Raw genomic sequence first — 23,984 nt, forward strand, 5'->3', positions numbered from 1 at the left:
CGCCCACCTTATGTGCGAGAGCCAATCAGCAGTTGTGTTGACATCAGTGGGTGGGGTTACCGGAACCTGTGTAATGTTGCATCAGATGGTCATTTAAACTATTCCCGAATATTATTAACATGAAGTTAGGACCATAGAAACGTATTTTTTTTGTTTTAGGTAACATTTAGTATTATGTATTATATTATCATAAGCATCTAAACGTGAAATATTTTCTTCAAAAATACACCCAGCTTTGCTACAGTGTTAGGTCTTTGTTGTCCATCATTATCGCCGCTAGCTAAAAACAACTCCGCGAAAGGTATTTACACTGTTGTAACGTAACGTACACTGATGTTGTGTTTCCCGTTTCCTAACTTACACTGGCGAGTTTGTATAATGCCGGAAACACTATGGTAGGTCAGTGTCTGCTTGTTTTTAACTTATAAACAGACAGCGGGGTAACTGTTAGCCATGGCCAAACATGCGGTGCTGTCATCAGGGGCAAAAATGTGGAGATCTCTGGCCTGTGCCAAGTCCGAGCTGCGTCTGGATCTCACTCTCGCCGGCGGACAATCTTTCCGGTAAGGGTTAGGGTCTAACTCGTTATTCTGCCATCATCAGATCTAATACAGTTGACATCCTCGTATGACACATGTTCAACCCACAGCTGGAGAGAAACTGCAGAGGGCCACTGGACCGGAGTGATGGGAGGACGAGTTTGGACTCTGACTCAGACAGATGAGACTCTCTGGTACCACGTTTACACGAGTTCAGACAGGCAGGGACAGGCAGGGGTAGGGGACAGGAAGAGGAGAGCTGGTGTTTCTCTCCAAAACAAGTCAGAGATGAGATTCAAAGGAGCTCTGAAGAAGGAGGAGGAGCCGGTGGCTGTGACTCCAGTGCAGGACACCAAGGAGGAAGAGGAGATGCTGAGAGACTACTTCCAGCTGAATGTGACACTGGGGGATCTGTACAAGGGATGGGGAGCAGCAGACCCCCACTTCCAGCGCATTGCAGACATCTTCACAGGCCAGTTTTGTGTGCTACCACTTAATATTACTCTGAAACATAATGACGAGCCACTATTTGTTGCAAGAAATATGTTTTAAATATACATATTTTGGTCTCTCCCTCTCCCCCAGGTGTGCGAATGCTTCGCCAGGACCCCACTGAATGTCTTTTTTCCTTTATCTGCACCTCCAACAACCACATCTCTCGTATCCATGGCATGGTGGAGAGGTTGTGCCGGGCTCTGGGCGCCCCGCTGTGCCAGCTGGATGAAACCTCTTACTTCGACTTTCCTTCCCTGTCTGCTCTTGCAGGTACTGAATTCTCTCTCCACAGACCGACGCCCTGTTTATAATCTCTCTCAGTATCAGTGGTGCAGGGTTCACAGCTGCGTCAGGTCTCTCGGGTCCCCAATGATGTTATTCGCCTCCACTTTTGCTGTAGAGTGAGCGGTGCAATGGTAGAGAATTTGGGAGCCTTTATGGTTTTAAGGGATCTTTATTTTCGTTGCGTCACTTATTAACATACTTTTTTTTTGTTTAAGAGCCATTATTATTCTGCTTTTGGGTTATTACTATTATATATTATTTCGTTGATATTGTAAATTGGTTGAATTTTGGATGAATGATATTTTCGATAATAACGCCCGATCACCTGGATCAATTAAGTATTTATGTATCTTTATCTCTCTGTCTACTACTATCCTCTGTCATAAGAAAGTAGAATAATAAGCGCTTTGGTTGTTAGCTGAGTGGTACATAAATCTCACTGCGGGTTCTACGACAAACATGTTACTACTGTCTCTTTTTGTTTATGTTTATTTCTTCCTTCGAGTGCTCACATATTCCATGCAGCTGTAAACCTGCTAAGACTCACGTTCACTAGCCATCGTCATCAAAAAATGTGTTTTCTACGTTTCATTTGGCAGGGAACGGCGTAGAGGCCCGTCTCAGGGATCTGGGTTTTGGATACAGGGCTCGGTTCCTTCAGCAGAGCGCGGCGCAGATTTTGGACACCCATGATCTCCAGTGGCTCGACGGCCTCCGGAGCACCTCGTATCTGCTGGCCCGCGATGCTCTGCGTACTCTCCCCGGCGTTGGCACCAAGGTAGAGTAGCCTCTTACATGTTCGGTGAACTTGTAACAGGGACATGTAATCGAGGCTCTGCGTCTCCCTGTAAGGTGGCGGACTGTGTATGTCTGATGTCTCTGGATAAGGCGGAGGCCGTGCCCGTAGACACACACGTGTGGCAGATCGCTAAACGAGACTACAGCTTCGCTCCTGGCAGCGGACAAAAGAGCATCACAGATAAACTTCACAGAGATCTCGGTCAGTAGTCATATGCACCTCATCAGTAGTGTGTTCACACTGAATAGTGGTTCTCTTTTAATTGGTAACACAGTCAAATGTAATATTTCTGCACAGGGGATTTTTTCAGAAAACTGTGGGGTCCTTATTCCGGTTGGGCTCAGTCGGTGAGTGTTACCAGCCGCTGTCTGTCTGTGAGTTTCTGTCGTGTGTCTCGCTGTCTGTCTGCTACAACACACAGTGTTTCTCTATATTTAGGTGCTGTTCTGTGCCGACCTCAAGAAGTTCCAAAAGCTGAAAGAAAAGGCACCCCTGAAGCGGCCGAAGAAAGAGGAAGAGGATGAGGAAAATGTGACGGTAGCTTGCAAGAGCATCAAAATTGAGACAGAAGAAAATGGAACTGTGAAGAACACGAAAACCAAATCGGCACGTCACAAGAAAGCAAAGACGTCCGCCTAGAATGAGAGAGACTGATGTGAGGTAAACAACCTTCTTACATCAGGACTACAGGACATTACATATGGAATGAAATATACAAACAGTATTTTCATCATGGTAGGAAACTAATTATTGTAAGAAGATTCTCAGGGTTTTTGTGTACATGAGTTTATGTTGTTTACTGTGACCTCTTCTATGTCTACTTTACTATGAGGTCACTACTACAGTAATAATACAGCACGCTTTTTATAATAAAGACAAAATAACTTATTGGATATTTTGTGTGTGTATGCATTGTGAGAGAAAATGTCGTCAAGCCCGCTGAAAGCATCAGCGTCACATTGTCCCTCACTCCTGCTAAATGTTGCCAGAAGAGGCCCCTAGGTGGCAGTATGCATTGGAAGATAAATAATACAAAATAATATGACCTAAAGTGGGTCATTTGCTTTATTTATTTTTTATATCAGAACAACAAATTGAAAGGGTGAACGCTGTCTGCCATGCCCCCTGGTTCCTGTTGCACAGCGCACCAAACACGTCACGGCATCCACTTGCATGTCTGAAAAGGTCACAGGACACCAAAATGTGTGTGTTGTGTTTCTTCGGTGCATTCCCTGCGTCAAAATAGTGCGTCCGTCGGATCGTACAAAGCTGCCATCGTGTCTGTATGTTTATTAGTTGACTGTGTTAGCTGATCTTTTTATAGCAGGGATTGCGGTTATTTGCTGTCACTGCTTGGGGCTTGTGTGACTGTCTCTGAGGACATCACGAACATGTCTCTAGGGGTGTTTGACCTATTACTGTCCCCGAACGGCAGTGACCCAGCAATATTTTTAGTTTGTTTAAAATACATGCGAAGAAACCGTTCTATAATGCGGCGAAAGCGTTGCATATATAGTATATCGAAACATCTTTCTTGCCCTGGTTTAAAAGGAGTCTTTTCTGACATGTTGGCGTAAGTGAGCAGGTGCATCATGCGTGTAGCTGCTGTGTGTGTGTATGTGCGTGTGTGTGTGTCCGACCGTGCATTGTCTTGCATCCATAGATTTATTTGTGGAAGTTTGTGCAGTCGTGCGTGTTAATGAATATGTGAGTCAGCTTTCATCCCCACTCTCAGTCGAGCCGGACAGAAGCTGGGGCCCAGCTTGAGGGCAGAGTCACAGCGAAGAAGAGAAGCAGGGTAAAAATAGAGCTGAGACAAGAGGAATACTATTTTTCCTTTGCCTTTTTGTTTTTAAGACAGGGGGAGGGGAAAGTGTGCCGGAGGTGGGGACATGAATTTTAAAGAAAAGAAAAAAAGCAGTGTGCGCATGCAAGTTGACATGCAGAGACTCAAACAACACAACAGTGGCCTGCGCGTTATGTAAGACATGGCTCTCAGCTTGTGTCATGGCCTCGGGAGTTATTCAGTTGAAAGGACATCTCTCCTCTTATCTACTTCATCTCAGAGGGCTTCGTTACTCCCCGGGGGCACCAGGGGGCGCCACTTTTTGGAGCACCCAACAAAAGAAAAGGGAAAGGCCTCTTCTCTGTTTCCAGATGTGCAGCAGCAAGATTGAATTTGTTTCTCTCTGAGTGACAGAAGAACGTGAGAGGTGGTTTTGTCGTAGCTGAGTTAGAGAGATGTAGGGGACCTAATTGTCAAGTCGTGTGTGTGTGTGTGTGTGTGTGTGTGTGCGCGCGCGCGCGTGTGTGTAAAATAATAAATAGATACATCTTCAGTTGCTGTTTTTATTTTCTGAAACATGTACATTTTTATATATGTTTATTATTGAGATCATATTGAAAGGTGTTGTACTGCACGAGATAACATTTTAGATTTTTATTTTTGCTCACTATTTAAATATATAAGGAGTATTAGAAACTCAATATAATGCAGTCCAGTACAACTCCACTACTAACTACTGAAACATAGAAGGCATATATATAAGTGTATCCTTTTGACAGAACATCAATGGCAACATGATTTTCAACATACTTTTGAAAGATAATATTATATATTTGTTATCATCCATTTATTAAAAAGAATTTGATCCCGTTTTTCATATCCAGTCTGAACCCCAAAATGGTCTCCATACACATCCACACGCTGCCTACTACTTAAAATGATGGATGTTATTATTCCTGAATAGTAACAGATGTATTATATAACAGTATCAGATACAATACCTAAGATGGATAAAATTGAAAGAGAGTTGTGTTGATTCACCTTGGATGTGGTGAAACCCAATGCTGCTGGAGGGGAGGCAGCCTTGAGGGACGGGGACGGGGGGGGGGGGACGGGGGGTCTGTCTTTGGGGCCCGGAGTTGGAGAGATTATTTCTTTGGTGTCTAGACGACCATAGGGTGAGGGGAAAGCCACATATAGAGAGAGAGACTGAGCGCACAGAGCTATTTCATCTGCCTCGTGTCTGTGCGGATGGACGTCAGCACGACGGTTCTGAATGAAAGAGGCTTATATTGAGGAGAAGATGAAGGCCTTCTACCATCCGATGGGATCCACACTCGGCTGGCTGTGATCAAGGTTTCGATGCCTTATGGATCGGGAGGAAGAAACAGTTCCGTCTGATGCGGAGTTACATTTCAGAGTCCCCCACTGGGATCAATTCAAATGACTAAGTGGAATATCTTCACCACATTCATGGACAAAGATGGTATAGAAACACTATCCGCAGAGGAGTGTCAGTGCAACTCCTTCCTTTTTAAGAGTTTGTTCATTTAGCAAGCATTAAATACTGCTCCCCTCTCGCTTTATTTAAAGCACGCTAAAAATTCCACCATATGATTCAAGAGCTGTCGGTAAAAGGCAATACATACTTGTAATTAAGGTGTACACATACAGTAGTTTGGGTTATTTTATTCTCAGTGCTAAGTGAAATTTAAATGATTTGATTTTAAATGAGAAAACGGAGATGGGAAAGTTAAAGTCAAGTGTCAAAATCTGATCAAATCAAATGGATGCTTGCGGTTCAGGAGGACCACGCCTCTCTCTGTGTCATGACGTACAGTCACCTACATAATGCTCAAAAAACCATGCGCCTGAAACCAACGCACGAGGCGCCCTTTGGCGCCTGTACGAGACGCACCAGGCTTGCTAGTAACTACAATGTAAACCCATCCGTGTCATTATTAGATGCTCAGAGAAAAGGCTACGTTAGCGAGACAACGTAGTATAAACGTAGAAAATACCCTCGCAAACAAAATGAAACAAACAGCAGGACTTTCAACTAGGAAACCGGTGTTCAAGACCGATGCGTTGCTTTAAAGTTACGTTAGTCATGTTTGTGACATGTTTTCCGTACTTCTGTTACAATGTTTACGTATTATTTTAAGACTAAACGTGATGTTTTTTTCCGAAACCAAAGCAAGTGTTTTTGTTTGAATTCACAACTTTAACCACGTGTTCACTAGGACCGTGTTCTGGGCTTCCCAGTGCGTTAGAAAGTGACGCCAAGCGGTCTGACAGAGCGTCAGCATGTGGCGAGTTGGGATGAGAATGTGTGGTTGGACACCACTGAGCTCTCCCTTAATTTAAAGGTACAGGTTTAGGTCATAGAGAGACATCAGTGCTTAACGGAGACTGTTTCATAACCAGTTTAAAGTTCCGCAGGGTAACTTTAAACGATAGAAGGCACCTACATGTGCACGAGCAAAGACTCACCAGTGTCTGTTTGTTTCGTTTGAAGATGTTATGAATCAGATCCCCCTCTGGTACACCAGATTACAGTCATCTCATTAGCATCACATAACTGGATAACATCCATTAACATGATAATATGATCAACACTGCACAGCAGATAACAAGTGCATGTGGTGATAATCTAAATTACATAATATCTCTTCCAAAAACATTATCTAAACATCCATTCTTCTCTATTTGGGGTGTATAAATATGTAGGGTTTGATCACGTTTATTCCCTGTAGAATTTGAATCCATATGCAATAACGGGATTACCGTCGTGAAGTGTCCCTGCTCCTCCTGTCGCAACCTTCCAGTGTCTCTCCTGCTGGCTCAGTAGTAACGTAATGGCATTAGGACAATCCTCTGAGCTGCACAGGTTATTTTAGGACTGTGCAGTGGAGACAATCTAATGAGAGTGACAAGAGAAAGGAGAAATAATGACACAGAGTGAGGTAGTTGCTGCTGATGAGTGTTCTGTTCCAGACCTAATGTCCTGCATTGGGCTCAATCGGTCAGAGCTGCAGTCCCAACAGCATGTCCAAACTAGTGTTGTGTTTGTGTAAGAGACAGATAAAGAAGAGGAGGCACTGAGCCAAGGTGCCGCATGAGGAAACAGTCATCTTGGCTCGGGGCTGGCTTGCTCCCCCTCCACAGACCCTGGTTGGAGGGCAGGGGGAGAGGCGAGGGAGGTAGAGTTTCATCCAAGGCTCTGTTTCCCAGTTCATTGTCCATGCTGCTGCTGCTGCTGCTGCTGCACCACTCTGCCAAAAAAAAAAAAAATTTTTTTAAGTCAGGTGCCTCTCCTTCACCTGTCTCCCCCACAACCCACTCCTTTCACACCACTTTTACAACCCCAGGTGTGCAGCTTCATTTTGCAGCTATTTATATCTGAGAAAAGGGGGGAGAAACAGAAGCTGGATAGTGGCACCGCAGGCTGCGTGATGATGTCAGTGCCAGTGTCGTCATATTTCCACTGGGCACCAAAAAAAAAAGAATAAAAATAAATAGGTAGGCCTCTATGGGTGCTGCTCAGTCTGAACCTGCGTCCCGGACTGCTGTTGCGTAACAGACGTATCCAGGCGGTAGGTTGGAAGGTAAATCGTGTTTACTTGTAAGGGAGGAAGGGAGGGAATGAGAGAGAGAGGGAGCGGTGTGTAGAGAGATGGAGCGGTCGAAGGGGGCGTTCATCTGCTCAGTAGCTCATGGATTCAGAGCTGGCAGCGGTAAAAGGCTGCTGAAGCTCTCTGTGCGTTGACAGAGGACCGTTTTCGGTTGAACGTACCTAAGCGGTCAACCTGGACTAACGCGGCACGTTTACCCGGACACGTCCTAGTCCCACCCGGTATCTGCCGCAGAGGTCTCCAATCGGAGCGGACCCCGCAGGTATGGATGATAACAGCGGCTGCTATGCGGCGGTACTTTGCGCAGTGATCCACGCGTGGGGACGTTTATCGCTATACCTGTGCCGTCGGTGTCCAGGGTTCACAGGGCTACATTCGCGTTAATTCAACACGTTTACCGTGATCGTTTTACTTTTTGTGTGCGTTGTGACAGTGAACAGCTTACCGTCCCGACCCGTCTCGTGGAGCGCAGACAAAGCGGTGATTTTTTTATCAGTTGGAGCCATCACGGTTGCTTGCTGTTAGGACGGTCACGTACGCAGTAACGCCGTTACTGCTCTTCGTGACCAACGGTAGATAACGTCAGCATGTGATTGTAATACATACAAAATCTAGCGCCAATTAAACCCTTTATCTAATTTAAGATGTATTGATTATGCAGACTTGAAACTCTAGGTTGCTATGTTACAGTTGGCTACTTGCGGATAGGCTGCTTAATAACCTCATATGTCGGGTTGTAACGTAATAAGTCCATAGGAGGACCCACCTACAACGGCAAAACTACATTACTAATGTATTTAGTGTTGCGTAAAAAGTAGACCCTTTGATTCTGTCCCGTAACGACCCCAGAGCTTGAAAATGATATTATTGTTTGTCTCTCCACTTCACCGGTCGTGTGATTCAACCAGCTTCTCGAGTTTCCTTTAATTTGCATGTCAAACCTAAATTGAAAAGTGGAAATAATGTTGGTGAAACAGCAACAAGTCGGGTACTATTTCTCCAACTTGGCCACCACTGGCAGGTGCGCAACGTGTTGTGTGTGTGTGTGTGTGTGTGTGTGTGTGTGTGTGTGTGTGTGTATGGTTTATTTACGAGGGTTGTCTCACCTCAACATGTAGGCAGGGCCGTGGCACTACAAAAGGATTGTGGATTCACCTATTCCTCATCACGCAACCAGCGGAGGGAGGGCCACTCCTCCCACTGGGAGCGCACGGGCAGAGCTGCTCCACAGTGCCAGTTGGATGTAACGCAGAGCGCACCCATACGACTCCAATTCAGAAGAAAAACAGCACACCCTGATCCACTGACAAGAGAAAGAAAGAAAAAGGAAGGAAGGACGCTATTGAACTGTAAAGCAGCTCAAGAGAGATTTACTGTCTGTTTTGATAGTGTGTTTTTAGAGAAGATAGTTTTTTGAAAGGCTGTAACAGCACAGAGGGTGATCCATGGCTGCATGCCTCAGTGTTGAGTAGTCTATAAATGGCTTAATGGCTTATCTTGTACCAAAACAACAACACCGTTTTAAACTGAGAGTGCAGTTAAATAATACTTCCCACAACAGACAATCCTCCCAGAATAGCGGAAAATAAAAGCTTGAATCAAGACAAACATATGAAGCAAAAACTCACTAAGACACAATCCGTTCCTAAGCTGGACCCTTTTAGCTGTGATATATAATTATTAAATTATTTATTAAGTTGTAAATATGCAACAATAACATCCAGGTACGAAATAATAGGGCCTAGTTCATTTTTTTTATAGACATACAATCTGTCTGCAAATTCAGTCCCTGCCACACAACACCCCACTTAACACAGCGGTTGTTGTTTTTTATTGCATCCAGCTGTAACAAAGTGAGAGTCTCGGGTTGAAGTGGAGCTGCGGTTCACTCCCTGCAGCAGGCAAACTGTTTACGCCCATAATCTCTTTCTCCCTGAGAGTGTTTTCGTGGCTTGGCGTGGTGTAGCCGTTGTTTCAATCAGTTACCAGACTCTCTATCTCTCAGGGTGTGTTTTTTGCTGGGGGAGTGTGCGAGAGTGCTAATTTGAAGTATACTCACAGTTATTTACTGGATCTGTGTGGACAATGTGCGTTTAGGAAGGTAAACCTCCTGTCTACGGTCACCTGTCGTACGTCAATATTTGTAGCTTGTGTTCCCCCCCCCCCCCCCATTGCGTGCAGCGCGTGTGGCATACACACAGTGCAGTTAAAGGGCCTCACCCTTAAAGGCTGACCTTTGATCTGTGACTCGCATGAAGGCGGAACATCAGTCAAATATATATATTTTTTTAAGCTGGATATCCGCTTTAAATAAGGATCAAACGCATCCTTGATTGGTTCTGGAGCCTCTTCTCTTCCTTCAGCTTGACCCCAGCTGTGTGGGGGGGCCGGTTGCCCCAGTGGAGTTTTGACACACCCCCATGCCCTCCCGCCCGCCACGAGAGAGGCATCCTTAACAGAAGTTGGTTTGTGTTAAGAGCTAAATGGACAGCAAAGGTGACCGCCCGGAAAAAAACATGCTGGAGAATCTATAAGGCATTTCTGGAGAGCTCATAGTTCTCCTCATTTATAAATCTACTTCATTTAAACTGAACAGCATTCATGAATTTTAATTTGTTATAGCTATAATTTAAATAAACAAATGAATATTGTGGGAGCTGTTTGCAATCCATGTTATTTCAAGGTGTGGAATTTTTAACGGTCGAACCAGCGACCTCCCCCGACTACCCGCATACCAACATCACCGCACACATAGGCTACTCCCTCACCCTCCTCCCCCCTCACACCCCTCACTCCTTTCCTCTACCGGTGTCTCACGTACACACACATTCACACACATACACTGCTTCACAGTCTCACCTCTCTCCCTCTACATGGCAAACAAGTTACACATCTGCATGGCAAGCAATTCTCTCAGCTGGTTTATTCCAGTCTCTTTCTGTCCATCTTCACTGTCACTGCAGAATCCCTGCTTCTCTACCTCTCTGGACAATATTTCTTGTCTATTTTTGGGGGAAAGATTTGCAATCTTTTCTTATTTCCTCCTGTCAGCCATTAACGAGCTCTTCCTCTCAGCTAAGTCACGGGTGACTTTGACTGTGAAATCCTGGTCATGAGCCACCTCGACATTGGATACCACGAGTCGACTCAGGTGTGGGACGCTCCGTCAAAGACACGGCGTTCTGATCTGTCCCTCCAACACTTTGGTCCAGATTGAGATATCTCAACACTTATTGGATTAATTTGCCATGAAATGTTGTGCAGACATTCGTGGTTAAGCTAATTTCCATCAGCCTCAGCTGCACTTTGTGTTTATGAGCAAATGTTAGCATGCTAACACTCTATGCTAAGATGGTAAACATCCTGTTTGCATTGTTGTTGTGGGCGTGTTAGCAAGCCGATGTTAGCATTTGGCTAAAAAGCACCTCTGCGCTCAATTACAGCCTCACGTCTGCAGACTGTCATGTTTCAATACTTGTGCTGATGTAAGACCCGATAATAGTGAACGATACTTGTTTTGATATCTTTATTTGAGGAACATGAAAACAAAAAATTCTGCAAAAACCAAAAGAAGCCACAGCTCTCAAATGTTGCAAGCAGCTGTTCAAGGTCTAACAATGTGCAAAGTTGTGATTTCAATCAGGAAATATCGGATTGAAGAATAAGTAAACTAAATTGAATAGTGTCTTTAGCTATTTGACAGTTTTCTATATACTCAGTTTATAGTAATCTTCAGATTGTCGCTGGGCTGCTGTAGGCTACTAGTGGATATTATGTGTGAGCATTTCCTGCTCTGGATAAAGAACGTATTGTGTGGGAGAGAGTGACGACATCGACACAACATGCGCACCCCACTGCACATGAAATAATGTGCCCCTCTTCCCTCGAGGGGCTGAAAATGATTTTAAAAAATACTCTGACTGACCGTGCACCCATCTGCAGAGGGACATGCTGTGTGCTCCGGTGGGCTGAGGGCATCCAGGTTTTATATTCAAGCCAAACACCAAATCAGCTGATCACACTGATCTGGTCTTTGAACGACACACATGGTTGGCTATTCCTGGCCTGTAATTCAGCCTGCTTAGAGGAGCTGCCAATCAGCCTACATTTGTTTTACTTCAATGGAAACTTGTAGTTAAATTGTCTAACTCCAGTCAAGAAAAACATTTTTTTGTGGTGAACCACTGCTGTGTGTGTGGGTTTGAGGCTCATGTGTGGAGGTTGGATTAAAGCTGACAGCGTTTCCCTCCTCTCGCTAAATCTTATTTGGCCCAACGTGTTTTTAGGCTCATTAATCGCAACTGCCTACCTTCACACACACACACACACACACACATAGGATGCACGTGATGGATTGTGTTGGATCAACATACTTGTGTGTTTACTCAAAGACATTTCTCAATACTCGGGTTGTTTATCTCCGGCTGCCAGAAGCTGCGCACCTGCAAGTTAACCTCGGTGGAAAAAGGTGAAGTGGGCTCCGTTTCTCCGCATGCCTTCCTGGACAGGCTGCCATATCGGCGCTTGGACCACACCAAACCCGTTAATCCCAAAACACAGTTTCCTCGTGACTCTTTTTCACAAATATTCTGCTTCTTAGTTTCTGTCAGTTTACATCAACTGTCTGTCTGTAAACTGACTGCCCTCACGACTTCTCTCAGTCTTCATTTTGTCATTTTTGATCCCCTCAATTCTCGCTCCACTGTCAGCTCCATTACCGTCACCGTGCCTCCTCCGTCTTCTCCGCCCACTCCTGCCTATCCGTTCTATGAGCGTGCCCGTTTTATTTCCTTATCTCCGCATTCTTACATCCACCCTTATCTCCCTATCTCCAGGGCCCTCTTTCAACACTCACAGGAGCATTGTTGAAACAACTCCAATTAAACGGGGGGCAAGAGGAAAAGAAAGAGAGGGGGAAAAGCACGGATTAATCAGAGGTCGGATTGGCCAACGGCCGACTAGATTGAGAGCAGAAGAGGTGCCTGAGACAGGCAGGAAAATAAACACTGAGGCTACTGTGAGTGGGTGGACATTGAGATATACTACCTCTTACTATACTCGTCATCCAGCTGCTGTTGTGTAACACTACCAACACCTAGTAAACAGGTTGACAAAGCACTGACGAATGCAAGACGAGCTCAAACACAAAGATTGTCTTGCACTAGTCTACATTTCCCTCACAGCCCTGCAGCGTTCTCTGTGACCTCCTGCTTGGCGCACGCACACACACACACACACACACACGCTTTTTTTTTTCATATGCTCACACAGATTAGTCACATCTTACATGAGCACGAAATGCACACGCCAACCGTGGTGTGCAGCTGTGAATGAACCATAGGTGAGTCATCAGTAGCAGAATGAATCCGGCCATAGGCGCAGATTTCTATTTTCTGAGCCTTTCCTTCTGACGTTTCAGCTGAAGTTTCGGCGTGATCCTCGCTGTTTCCCAAGGTTATCTCCCACTGTGAGTCACAGGCAGAGGCCGGTGTGAACATGAGCTTTATGGAAGTCAGAGGCTCAAATGGTAAAAGAAAAGGGGTGTTTTGTTTTTTTGATAACAAGTGCATGTTGAGGGGATGCGACTGGCGGCTGTTTAGCTAGATGACTTGTGAGGTTGTGTAATCCTCAAGGGCCCGGGGGTCTATCCGTGTCACTGGGCTCTCTGAGCTTCACCACACTACAGCTGTCGGCTCCTGGCATCCATGACTCAACAGAACAGGCAGAAACGGGGAGTAGAGTCCTGCTGCTTGGAAACTTTGGAGGAGAACAAAGCTGTTATTCATCCAAAGAACATTTTATGGCAGAGATAGTGAGGGGGAAAAAGAAAGTGAATGTGTCCATCTGCCAGTGAATGAAACCATCTGTGACTCCTCTTGTTATGTCTTTTTGACTTGATCGTTTTGATGGTTTATGTAACTTATAGGGGAACTCTTGCCTTTGTGTCGGTGTGCGTCGGCGGCGTATGTGCCATGTATTTCGAAACCATACGGCGCACCCTGTGTGTCCGCCGGTGTCATGCTGCTGGAACCTTGTGGGAGTTTCGTTGACCTGCCCTCTGAATCAGCCAAGCAAGGCTGCGACATGCTCAGCTCAGATTAGTCTTCATTGCAAATTCTTACTGATTTACATTTATTTATTTTATTTTAAATTAGCCATTCTATACAACCAGAGGCGTCGCCCCCTGCTGGCTATTAGAGAAAATGCAGTTTTAAGACACTGGTCGCCGCCGGTATACGTACCCAAAGTTATTTTTTATTTATTTAATGAAATGTAAAAATGACCTGTTTTTCTCTGTCAACAGCATCCCAGTTGAAGGATGGTGTGACACACAGACAGACACACAGACAGCCAGAGGGACCAGTCACCGGCGCTCACCACTCAGAGCCAGACCATGGCTCCCATGTCTCTCCTATTCCTGGGCTTCCTCCTCTCCTTCCTCCATCCCACAGATGCCCAGACCATCATTGGCTCCTCCTCCTCGTTCTCTCCTCTGGACCTGCCTTATAATTCATCACCTCCACCTACCAAGCAGACCGCTAGATTCTGGCCATCTCTGCCTCCCAGAGGGCGTAGCGACGTGCCTATCAGAGCTACAGTCCGAGACAGACAGACAACCACGAATGCAGCGCTACAGGGGAGACGAGTGCCCCGTCCTACCGCACAGTCCACTCCTCCTTTTATATCCGCACTTTCAACGCAGAACCTAAGCAGTGGGCCAACTTTAGCTCAACCGACTGCCTCCAGGCCCAGGACTGATACAGCTAGTTTAGCAATCAGCAGGGCTTTTGTAACGGGAGATGATACAACAAAAGGTTCAACTCCTCCTCTGCCCACTTTTCCCTCCGCCGCCGTCGCTGAGTCTGCAGGTGATGAGCCAGTGGCAGCAGGAAAACCAGAGGAGGGATCTCTCAGAGAGACGGAGGATGATGATTTGCTGGAGTTTGGATCAGGTAGTGTTCCAACAGTGATGCCCGTGAACGAGGAATCACCCCTTCCTCTGTCAACAGTTTTTGATGGAATGGCTCAGTATCAGCCACAGGCGCAGACGGCGATATCTAAAGTTCCTGATGTAAAAACACCACCACCAGACAGTCCGACCACGAAGCCGCACCTGTTTGTGCTCACAACAGCCAGTAAAATCCCCACCACGCCACAGACTGAGACCAGAGCCCCACCATCCCCTGTAGCAACACGGGCGCCACCTCGGACTGTAGTATCAACAGGTGAGAAATCAATGGATCATGACAGCAAGGTGCTGTTGAGGTCAAAGTCTTTACACCGTGTCACAAATGTCTCTTTTCCACCTTTCTTTAGGTAAACTCACAGAGAACACTCCTTCCACCGTCAGAGATACTTCTTCTTCTACTACATCACCCAAACCCACTATAAACTATAAACAGCCACAGACTGCAGAACAGCCAGTCGCGACACAGCAAGCGACAACCACATCTACAACCAGTACGCTTACTACTACACAGGAGGCCGTGAGAACATCCTCCAGAACAACACGTCGACAAAACAAAACAGCTCAACTGGGAAGAAACACAGCCAGCACAACTGCACAGTCGTCAAGGACAGGTAAGAAATGAAGGTCTTTAGTTTTAAAGTGTCCTTTAATCCTATCTGATGATTCAAAATGGAATTATTTGTGCAGCTGGAACTGTTTTTTTTACTGGAAGAATCTGGAAAAGGCTTCAAAGGAGGGGAAAAAACAGCAGAGGCAGTTTTCCGTGGAAAGTGGGGTGGTAGTTGTGTGGGGTAGACACAGCGAGGGGAAGAACGTATGAGAAGGAGGTGAAAAGGGGGGGGTGTGAAGAGCGGGCCGGTAGAATCGCAGCCATGCAAAGAGATACACGAGAGGAAAGTAGGGTCTGAGAAAGAGACAGTTGGGAGTACAGATGAGAGAGTAGATGGGGCGGGTGAAAGTGTGATGGAAGAAAGGTACAGGCATAGAAATGCAGGGAGTGTGGACGGTAATGAAAACCAGATGCACGGAGACGGCATGAAGGGAGGGGAGAAAAACGTGGATGGAAAAAGGAAAACGCGTGACACACGGAGGCGCATGAGCCGGTCTCTTAGATACCACCAGAACAACATATTAATGACTTTTCAACACACACTCCCATGAGCACAGTTAAAGTAAGGCTCCTTGGCAGGTCATCTTATTAAAGTCCTGCATCAATGGTAATACCAGTTTGTACTGTATGCTTTTGATATATAACACTTTTTGATGGTTTTGTAAGTATTTCAGATCCATAGATCATTAAATAGACACAGAGAGAGGAGCTAGAAATATGGTAAAGGGCCCGAATGTACGCAAAGGGGACAGGAAGGGGGAAATGGCTAGCCGGATAATACTATGAATCATAATAATGACCATAGTACCAAAAAGAGAGTAGTAAATTAAAAAGAGGGGACGAAAAAAAGTCTTTTACATGAAAAACACGAGAAATAATTGCTTAAAAATCAGTCTTTGTTGGATAAGTGTTATCGGGGTCCCATATTTTAGATAGCATGTTGGATTCCCCCTTATAGTTGTATATCACGGTTTATATATCATGGTGTATTTGTTTTTCCTAAAATGTCAATAAAGGCTTCTAAAGGGCTGGTACTGGTATGGCAACTGCATGGCAGCTATTACTGTAACTTTACTACAAGGACACATTCCACATAGTTCGCCTCGAGGTAATTAAGAACGTTTATTACGAAAAACAATGAATGAACATAGAAGAATACAAAACCCTTTCTCCTTGCTCAATGACTCACTTGCCTGTTTGCGGGCGACGCATTCTTTTGCTTTGCTCATATTCCAGAACGAGTGTTGATTTGAAGATCACTTGTAGCACCACCCCTTGCAACCACTGCCGACATGATTTAGAGATTATAATTTTCTGCTTGTTGAACCATATCCATGTACCGAGGCTACACCAGTCTCTCTTTTTATCAACTCCTCCTCTTTGTTATGTGCAACGCTATCGGCTCTTTCTTCGTCAAACAAAGCAGCATGAGTTCTGCCCGGGCTTCGAAGCAAATTTTACACAGAGGCCAAACGGTGATGCCATGAGTCCCAAAAATACTTTTTCCCCCTTAAACTGACATTGGGAATCTATCTATTGGATATCGACTGAGTCTGCAACTCAGTGGGTACATTTTTTTAATTTTTTTGGTGAATCAACTTCCCAGAATCAACAAACACCTGAATAGCCCTTGTTGTAGCTGTTAAAATAATTAGGTCCTAAATGTTGTAATGTTGTCACTAATACCTGAATTCAGAGTTACTTTTCTTCCTCCGTTCATGTGAATGAGGCTGGACGGCGGGCTGGGAGGCAGAGTTAAAGTAAACGCTAGTGCTTATGCTCCATGGGCTCCATGGGCCCCATAATCCGGAAGGTCCGGGTATTTTCATCTGAATTCCATACTAAGAAGTCAAACTCTTTTTGCTTCATGCTCCGATAAGTAACTTTCATGAGAATAAACTCCTCTCACGCTGTATCCAGACCTCTCACTGCGTCACCATTGTGGAACACTTTTTCCAGATGATTCGCTGGCGCAGGCAGATAACGATGAATCCTGCAACGATTTGTATTACAGTGTTGTTGATACATTTCTTTTTAATGGGCTCAGTCAAAGTTCCTTTTCATTGGGTTCAATATGGCTTCTCTTGACCTCGGACCAATGAACCCTCTGGAGTGTTTTGAACTGTTTTAAATGATGTCTGGCATTGAAGGATGATGAAAATATCTGAACCAGTGCCCCTTCCCAGGTGCTGCCATCTAATTTGTTGCCTAGTATCCGCAGTCAAAACGCAGGAAAATATCCATCCACATTTGTATCGGTGTCATAAACACGTGATTGTTTGTCATACGAGATGGAACAGAATGTTAATTTTTTTTGTTCATTGCACCGTGTGGACATATAAAGCAGTGTAAGCAGAGTGTGTAAAAGAGAAAACTCAAGGGTAGGGGTAAGTGCATCCAGCTGTGAAACGTGATCAGCACATCTGGAATGTGTCTGGATCTTGCTCCTGTAAGAAGAAGAAGAAGAAGAAAAAAGGGGTTCGAGGGAAGGAAGTAAAACATACCTTTATACAAATAAAGAAGTGTGTCTGTGATCTGTATGCAGTGCTCGTCTGTGTGAGTCTGAAAGTGAAACGTGTGTGTGTGTGTGTGTGTGTGTGTTATAAGAGGGAGGGAGCCAGGAACTGAAAACACATGTTGGAGTGAGTCATTAGTCGTTGTGTCAGCTTTATGCGTGTCCTACATGGTGAGGACAGGTTTAACGTCCTCCTAATGGCTGACAGTTTGAGTGTTTTACCACTGATCATGCTGTTACACCATCCATCAAGTTTAGAAGTTAAAAGTTTAGGTTTATTAGACATAGTTAAATATAGATACCCTTGACCTACAACTGTTTCTTAAGTGTCTGCTGTTGTCCTTTAAAATACTTTAACATTTTTTACATCTTCATCAGTTTATGATGCTCAATATGTCCTTTTTTTATGCTGTGTGTTAATCTTTACATTTGAGTAGTTTTAAAGTGATGAATGTCCCCGTGATTATAATGCCGATGGGTGTTTCCAAGGCTTGGCAGGAGGATAAGGTGGAGTGCCTTGAGCAAACTGAAGTATGTGTGTGAGATAATAGAGCGCTGCAGGGATGCAGGAAGTTGGCATTGCACCGGTTCCCTCGACAAAAAGCCAATGGGATTTTTTAATCGAATTTTTATGATACTTACGAGTTTTGTTCAGCAAGATCATTTTCACAAATGAACACCAATTTTATGATGTGTTTATGCATGGATGCATAAACACAATGCTAACGCTAGGCTGTAAACGAACTACACTATGGTCACATGAGCACGAGTAATAAACTCAACGAGGCTGTAAAGGTGGACTATAATTCACTTTTAAGACACTTAAAAGCTTAAAAATTGGGATGTTTACTGACATATTTTATAATGTAGAACAAATCTCTTAAGCTTGTCTTAACCACATACCTTATTTCAGGCCTCTGACCAAAAACCCATTGACTTCCAGGCAAGGGAACCTGAAGTGCAAAAATGCTGACTCATTTCCTGGTTTTAGGACTCATTCCTGCAGCGCTCCATGAGATGCCACATTGTCAAGGTGTTGTCTTGTCCATAAGGTAGTTATGTATTGCATAACACTGCAAATTCAAACAGAGAGTTTTCAGGGCTGCTTTGTGACACTGTTTGGTGTTACGTAAAGTAGATGTTCTCGATAATTACATAATCTAATCCAATTAATCCACACAATTACTATTCAGTTATTCCGAGGAGATTTGCTCAGCATGAAGTCCTTTAATTTATGAATGTAATGTGGATTATGTGGTGGTATAGCTTTCAAATCGTACTGACATTTATAGCGTATGATGACTGTCATTACATGACCTTCCGAACATTTGACGAAAGTGACATAATTAGACTTTGGCTTGATTGTGTACACATTCTCGTAAACCTGCATGCTGGTATTAGCTGGTTAAACAAACGCGTTAAACAAACGCGTCATGATGTGTAATCTCTGCATTTCTGCTTTCTGTGGTTCAGGTCTGTTATTTCTATACGAAGCCATGTTTTGGGATACTTTGTTACAGCTGATGAGACACACTGAGCTGATTGAAAGAGAAAAGGAAGTGATGCAATTTCATTAGACCTTCCTATTTATATTAAATGTAGACCTGAGACGATGTGTGAGACTGTGAGATCATGACTCTGACGGTGAGCTACACCCCTCTAGTGGTTCTGTATAGTACTTCATTTACTTTTATTCTAAAGCACTGCTTTTTAGATGAATATAATTTATAGTAATTATACTTTTAACATTTTGTTTTCATATATTTAAACTCTGTTTCTCTTTTTGTAGGGACCTCTTCCTTCCTTGCCACCGGTGTCGTACCTGTCGCCCAAACAAGATTAAGCCCCACATATCAGGCTGGAATTCCTCAGACAAACCGCTCCATCATCCTAGGACATCCTCACCAAGCCCCCCACTCTACGTCTAATCCAGCCCCCTCTCCCAGCGACCCTCCCTCCTCTAAAAGCACATTCCTCTACTGGGGTGATCTGAGTCGGACGCTGGCTTTTGCCTGGGAGCTCCATGTCTACGGCTCAGCGAGTCTCTTCCTCCTCCTGTTTGCTGGAGCGGCCCTCAGCCTCACCCTGTCCCCTGGAGCAAACTGTCCTCATCGGGGGGCTCTTGCACTCGCCAACGCTCTGCTGTTTCTGGCTGGAGGCCTTAGGGCAGCTCTCCTTCTAATAGACCCCTATGGCACTCGGAAGTTCCTTCCTCGCCCCGCGGTTACGGCTCTCTACAACTTGCCTCTGCACCTGCTGGTGTGGACACAGGCTGCCCTGGCACTACTGGCTTTGAGGGTGGCAGGAGTCAGCGTGTTGCCTTCCCCTCTGGAGCGTCCTCCTCTGGTGGCCGTGTTGGCTGTGTTGCAGTGTACGCTGCTGCTGGCGGCTGATCTGCTTTCCCCGGCCCTGTCCCCCGTGGTGCCCGTCACCTTACAGGTCCTGTCCCTGTGCTGGGGCCTGGCTCTCTGTCTCGGCTTCCTCTGCTATGTGTTTCCACGTATACGTTGCCCTTCTGTTCCCCACCCTGGAGTCCCCGAGGAGGCCAGGAGGAAGGCTTGGACAGGGAGCAGGAGGATCGGGGTGATTCTGGCGAGAGTGCTGGCAGTGTGTGCGGTCCTGGGAGCGCTGTGTTGTGGGCTGCATGTTCACGCCACCTTATGGCTCTACGGACTGCTAGGAGACTGGACGAGCTTCAACTGGGGATGGTGGCTGGTCCACTTCTGGGCCCGGCTCCTGGAGCTGGCCTGGGGGTTCTCCCTTCTACTCCTGGGTTCCTGGGTGTTCTGGAGGCCTCAAGGTTGCCGTGGAAGGGAGGAAGGTGGACCAGATGGCAGAGCAGCAGGAGACCTGCCATCCCCAGGGCAATCTACAGGCTCCTCTCAAAGACACACCTGCTGGTCCAAGATAGTCCAGAGCTTAAGGGGGAAGCCCTGTCGAAAGTCTGACAGTAATGGGGTGGGAGGAGGGGGAGGAGGAGGAGGAGTAGGAGGAGGACCACCACCAGGGGAGGTGCCTAATAACTGGGCTGGCCAGGAGCGTCCTGGAGCGGACATCAGCAAGAGTCTGATCAGGAACCAGAACCACGAGCTGGCTGGCGCCCAGCCACGCTGTGTCAAAGACAGCAACCGGGAACGAAACCACAGGGGCCACTCTGCAGAACGAGGCGTATCTGACGGCTCCACAGGCTCCCTGCTGAGACTGCAGGCGCTGGGTCGGCCTCCGCAGCGCTCAGTGAGCGGCAGTCTGGATCAGGATAGGGACATTTCCCTGTCTCTTTACGAGTTTGATTTGCGGCCCCCGTCTCCCATTGACCTGACCCGCAGCATCGACGAGGCCCTGAACAGGGAGTACCTGCTCGGAGGAGTAAGCTTGTTTCATCCTCTGAACCTGACCTCACAGACCCCTTCCCCGGGGTCAGGGGTCAGCCAGGGGCCTTGGCTCCGCAGGAACAGTGATCCCCAGATGCTCTCTGAGAGCAGCGATGCCCCGACAGAGTCCTCCATGCCACTGGGGGGCAGCATTCTCAGCAGTGTTCCCAGCAGGCAGGTGACCGCTCCCCCTACTCCCTCCCACCAGGGTCACCGGTGGGCTGGGAACGAGGCGGGGAGCGTTCCCTCGTCAGTGTCCTGCCCTGTGTCACTGCGTCCCTCCAGGACATCGACGGGGAATCTGGGGGAGGATGGCGTGGACGACACACGGCCCTTCATCACCCCGGAATCGGAGAGGGTGCGGGGGAGGGCTGGGAGGCCGGCGGGGTCACGGAGTTACCTGGAGGTCAGCCGACATGACGACTCTGCCAGCGTCAGCAGTGAAATCATAGATCTATGAACCAAACCTTGGACATGAAGACCAATAACATCAAACACACATATTTACCAAATACTGTTCCTGACCAGGACTTCAACAAAATTAAGAAAAAGATGAGCAATGAACTGCCTAATATTAATTATCTTTAAAAGAGATAAGTATTTCAAAGTTTCTCTCGGTGAAGATCTTAAAGGTTAGTTGTCTTTTGTGGGTTTAACAACTGTGTTTCTTGAACAAATTTGGCATAACTTTTAGTCTGACGGTAAAGCTGGGAGATAAAGCACAGATACTTTCCATCTCTTTCTCACACACACACACACACACACACACACACACACACGCCTGCATAACACTGGCATAACTCTTAAGCACACTGGGACCAAACATACATTTCAAGTCAACAACTCTCTAGAGAGCCCCTTGCTTGTGACGGGTGTGAAAGGTGCGACGACTTTATGTCTGGAGTTTCAATAAGTTTGAAGGGCAAAAAGACACATGTGGCTCCAAGCGTCTGTAGCTCCCATTTCCATTATTTCTGTGGAAAAAAACAAACTGCATATCAACCAAATGTCATTGCTTTCATAGAGTTTATTTGCTGTCTTCCATATTTCAATATGCTTTGTGATGTAAAGATGTGCCATACATAACCTCGGTTGGTTCTGTGCTGTTTTTACGGTTCTTTAAACCCATTATTTGGGTCAACTCTCGATAGCGTCTTACCAGTATCATAGTGACTCAGCAACAGATTACTACTTCTAAGCTCTTAACGTGCTGCTGCTGTTGTTGTCCATGCTCCCTTGTATGTTAACGTGAAGCTGGTTTGCATAAAGAGGCAGGCAGTTGAAGACGGCCAGAGACATGCGGACACTTGCTTGAATGGGAAACTGTCGCCGAGGCTTTTAGCGGTGGCTGAACTTCACAGTGAGGTTCAAGCATTCGTATCATCCTGATGTTTCGCTGGAGGACAAAGCTTTTGCATTCAATAATTATGTACGATTATAGCCTCTTGACTGCATTTTCACAGGATCTGACTAAGAATATTAAATCATAATCAGTTGCATTGAACCAATTCAGACTGTTTGATATGTTAACTATTCAAATGCTGCACAGCTTTGCACCACACGAGACTGGCTTGGCATGAACCTCAGATCTCTTATAATAGAACGAACTCAATAACGGAGCACTTAACTGTAAGCCTGAGCACTAAACTGAAGTATTTTACTACTCAAGAGAAAAATATCTTTCAAATATATGATGTATAAGCAACAATGTAAATAACGTTATTTTTGATGTTCATGAATAAAGGTGTATTTGAAACATAGCTGTAGTTGTTACTGTGAGAGACAATCTAAAGTGGTATTGCTGATGTGTTGGAGCTGTTCTGCAGGAACTTGGGATTGGGATCTGTTTAGGACCTGCAGAGTTGTGGCATTTAATACTTCACTGCAGAGGTCATGACGTTTTATACGGCTAATGAATTTTCAGTTATTCTTTATTTTTGACCTGGCATTAAGTGATGACGAAGGTCTATTATTTAACTTGACTCTGTTTGATGATCCCGAAAAATAACCCCTCTTCAGTCCAACATTTTAAACATGTTGTTCCAACATGAGATATCCAGTGTTCTGTGTTCTCACAAAATGATTACTGAAATGTCATCTTGGGTTCCTGTTTTGAATAATGATACATTACAAGAAGTGACGTTTTTCCAAAGTGGATAAACATGGTTGTGGAATCAAACTTGATCCATGCCGCTGTTCCTGATGAGAGCCAGTCCGGTTACCTCAGAGTGACTCTCCGTACCTCCCAGTGATGTGAGATGCTTGACTTGTTGAGTATTTACAGTGCAATGGCCTTGTGTTGTCTACATTCCAATGAACCTGTGAGATTTCACTGTATCAGTACTCGCTGTTCCCTCTTTTACTTCATGACCAGGGTGGTACCTCCAGCACCCATAGTATTGTCCCCCCAACAAAGCTGAACGTGCCATAGAAAATACAATCGATATGCCCCCTCCAGTCTGTCGTCACAGTGCAGAAGTACAGTGTTAGATTCATTCATTTATTTTGCATTATTTTGTATTTCTTGCTGCATTTTCATGTCTGGATTCAAATAAAAATGAGAAAATGTGTTATTATTTCTGTTTATTATTTATTTCCGTATTTCACATAATGATTAAAATGAGCTAAACAACATGCTGAACTGTGCGAAATTGAAGATACATGTTTTTTCCACATATTTCACACAGTCGCTAACTTTTCCTGCATTAAAAATGAATAGCTTTCTCTTTTTCTCTCCATTCTCCCTGTATATGCACTGGAGGAATCAATTGGTTTCCACATCACATCAGTTATTATCTGCAGCAGGATTGTTTCTAAACTTATTTAGAATCATACTTGTGCGTTCACATCTTAAAACTCAGATTTCAGGTGAGCACGGAGAAACTTTCCCCCTTCAGCAGACCAATGTGAAAACGAACTCTGAACATACGTCATTCTGCAGGCTGAAGGTGAAACATGGATGGATTGATTATCTGCATG

General features: G+C 45.3%; 1 protein-coding gene across 4 annotated transcripts; it reads left to right on the top strand.

Moving 5' to 3' along the window:
- Positions 1–253: 253 nt before the first annotated feature.
- ogg1 (8-oxoguanine DNA glycosylase) lies at positions 254–22,765 on the top strand. 4 transcript variants are annotated; one of them, XM_031845157.1, is made up of 8 exons: positions 254–563; positions 650–1,011; positions 1,125–1,304; positions 1,919–2,097; positions 2,172–2,319; positions 2,416–2,465; positions 2,557–2,778; positions 13,844–13,936. In XM_031845157.1, the coding sequence occupies exons 1-7, from the start codon at positions 454–456 to the stop codon at positions 2,755–2,757; spliced, it is 1,230 nt and encodes a 409-aa protein (XP_031701017.1). In that variant the 5' UTR covers positions 254–453; the 3' UTR covers positions 2,758–2,778; positions 13,844–13,936. The 4 variants fall into 4 exon arrangements, with proteins under 4 accessions (XP_031701017.1, XP_031701016.1, XP_031701015.1 ...); XM_031845156.1 differs by lacking the exon at positions 13,844–13,936 and having other exon boundaries at positions 264–301; positions 433–563; positions 2,557–4,375; XM_031845155.1 differs by lacking the exons at positions 254–563; positions 650–1,011; positions 1,125–1,304; ... (2 more) ...; positions 2,416–2,465; positions 2,557–2,778 and adding exons at positions 7,354–7,512; positions 14,857–15,120; positions 19,424–22,765 and having other exon boundaries at positions 13,844–14,765.
- Positions 22,766–23,984: the final 1,219 nt, after the last annotated feature.

This window comes from Anarrhichthys ocellatus, unplaced genomic scaffold (genome assembly GCF_004355925.1).
Source record: "Anarrhichthys ocellatus isolate YVR2014 unplaced genomic scaffold, GSC_Weel_1.0 scaffold5, whole genome shotgun sequence".
Lineage (NCBI taxonomy): Eukaryota > Metazoa > Chordata > Actinopteri > Perciformes > Anarhichadidae > Anarrhichthys > Anarrhichthys ocellatus.

Coding starts and splice junctions, on each gene's coding strand:
- ogg1 (XM_031845155.1), top strand. CDS start 13,934: ATGGCTCCCATGTCTCTCCTATTCCTGGGCTTCCTCCTCTCCTTCCTC. Junction 14,766..14,856: donor TCGGACTGTAGTATCAACAG/GTGAGAAATCAA, acceptor ACCTTTCTTTAG/GTAAACTCACAGAGAACACT. Junction 15,121..19,423: donor TGCACAGTCGTCAAGGACAG/GTAAGAAATGAA, acceptor CTCTTTTTGTAG/GGACCTCTTCCTTCCTTGCC.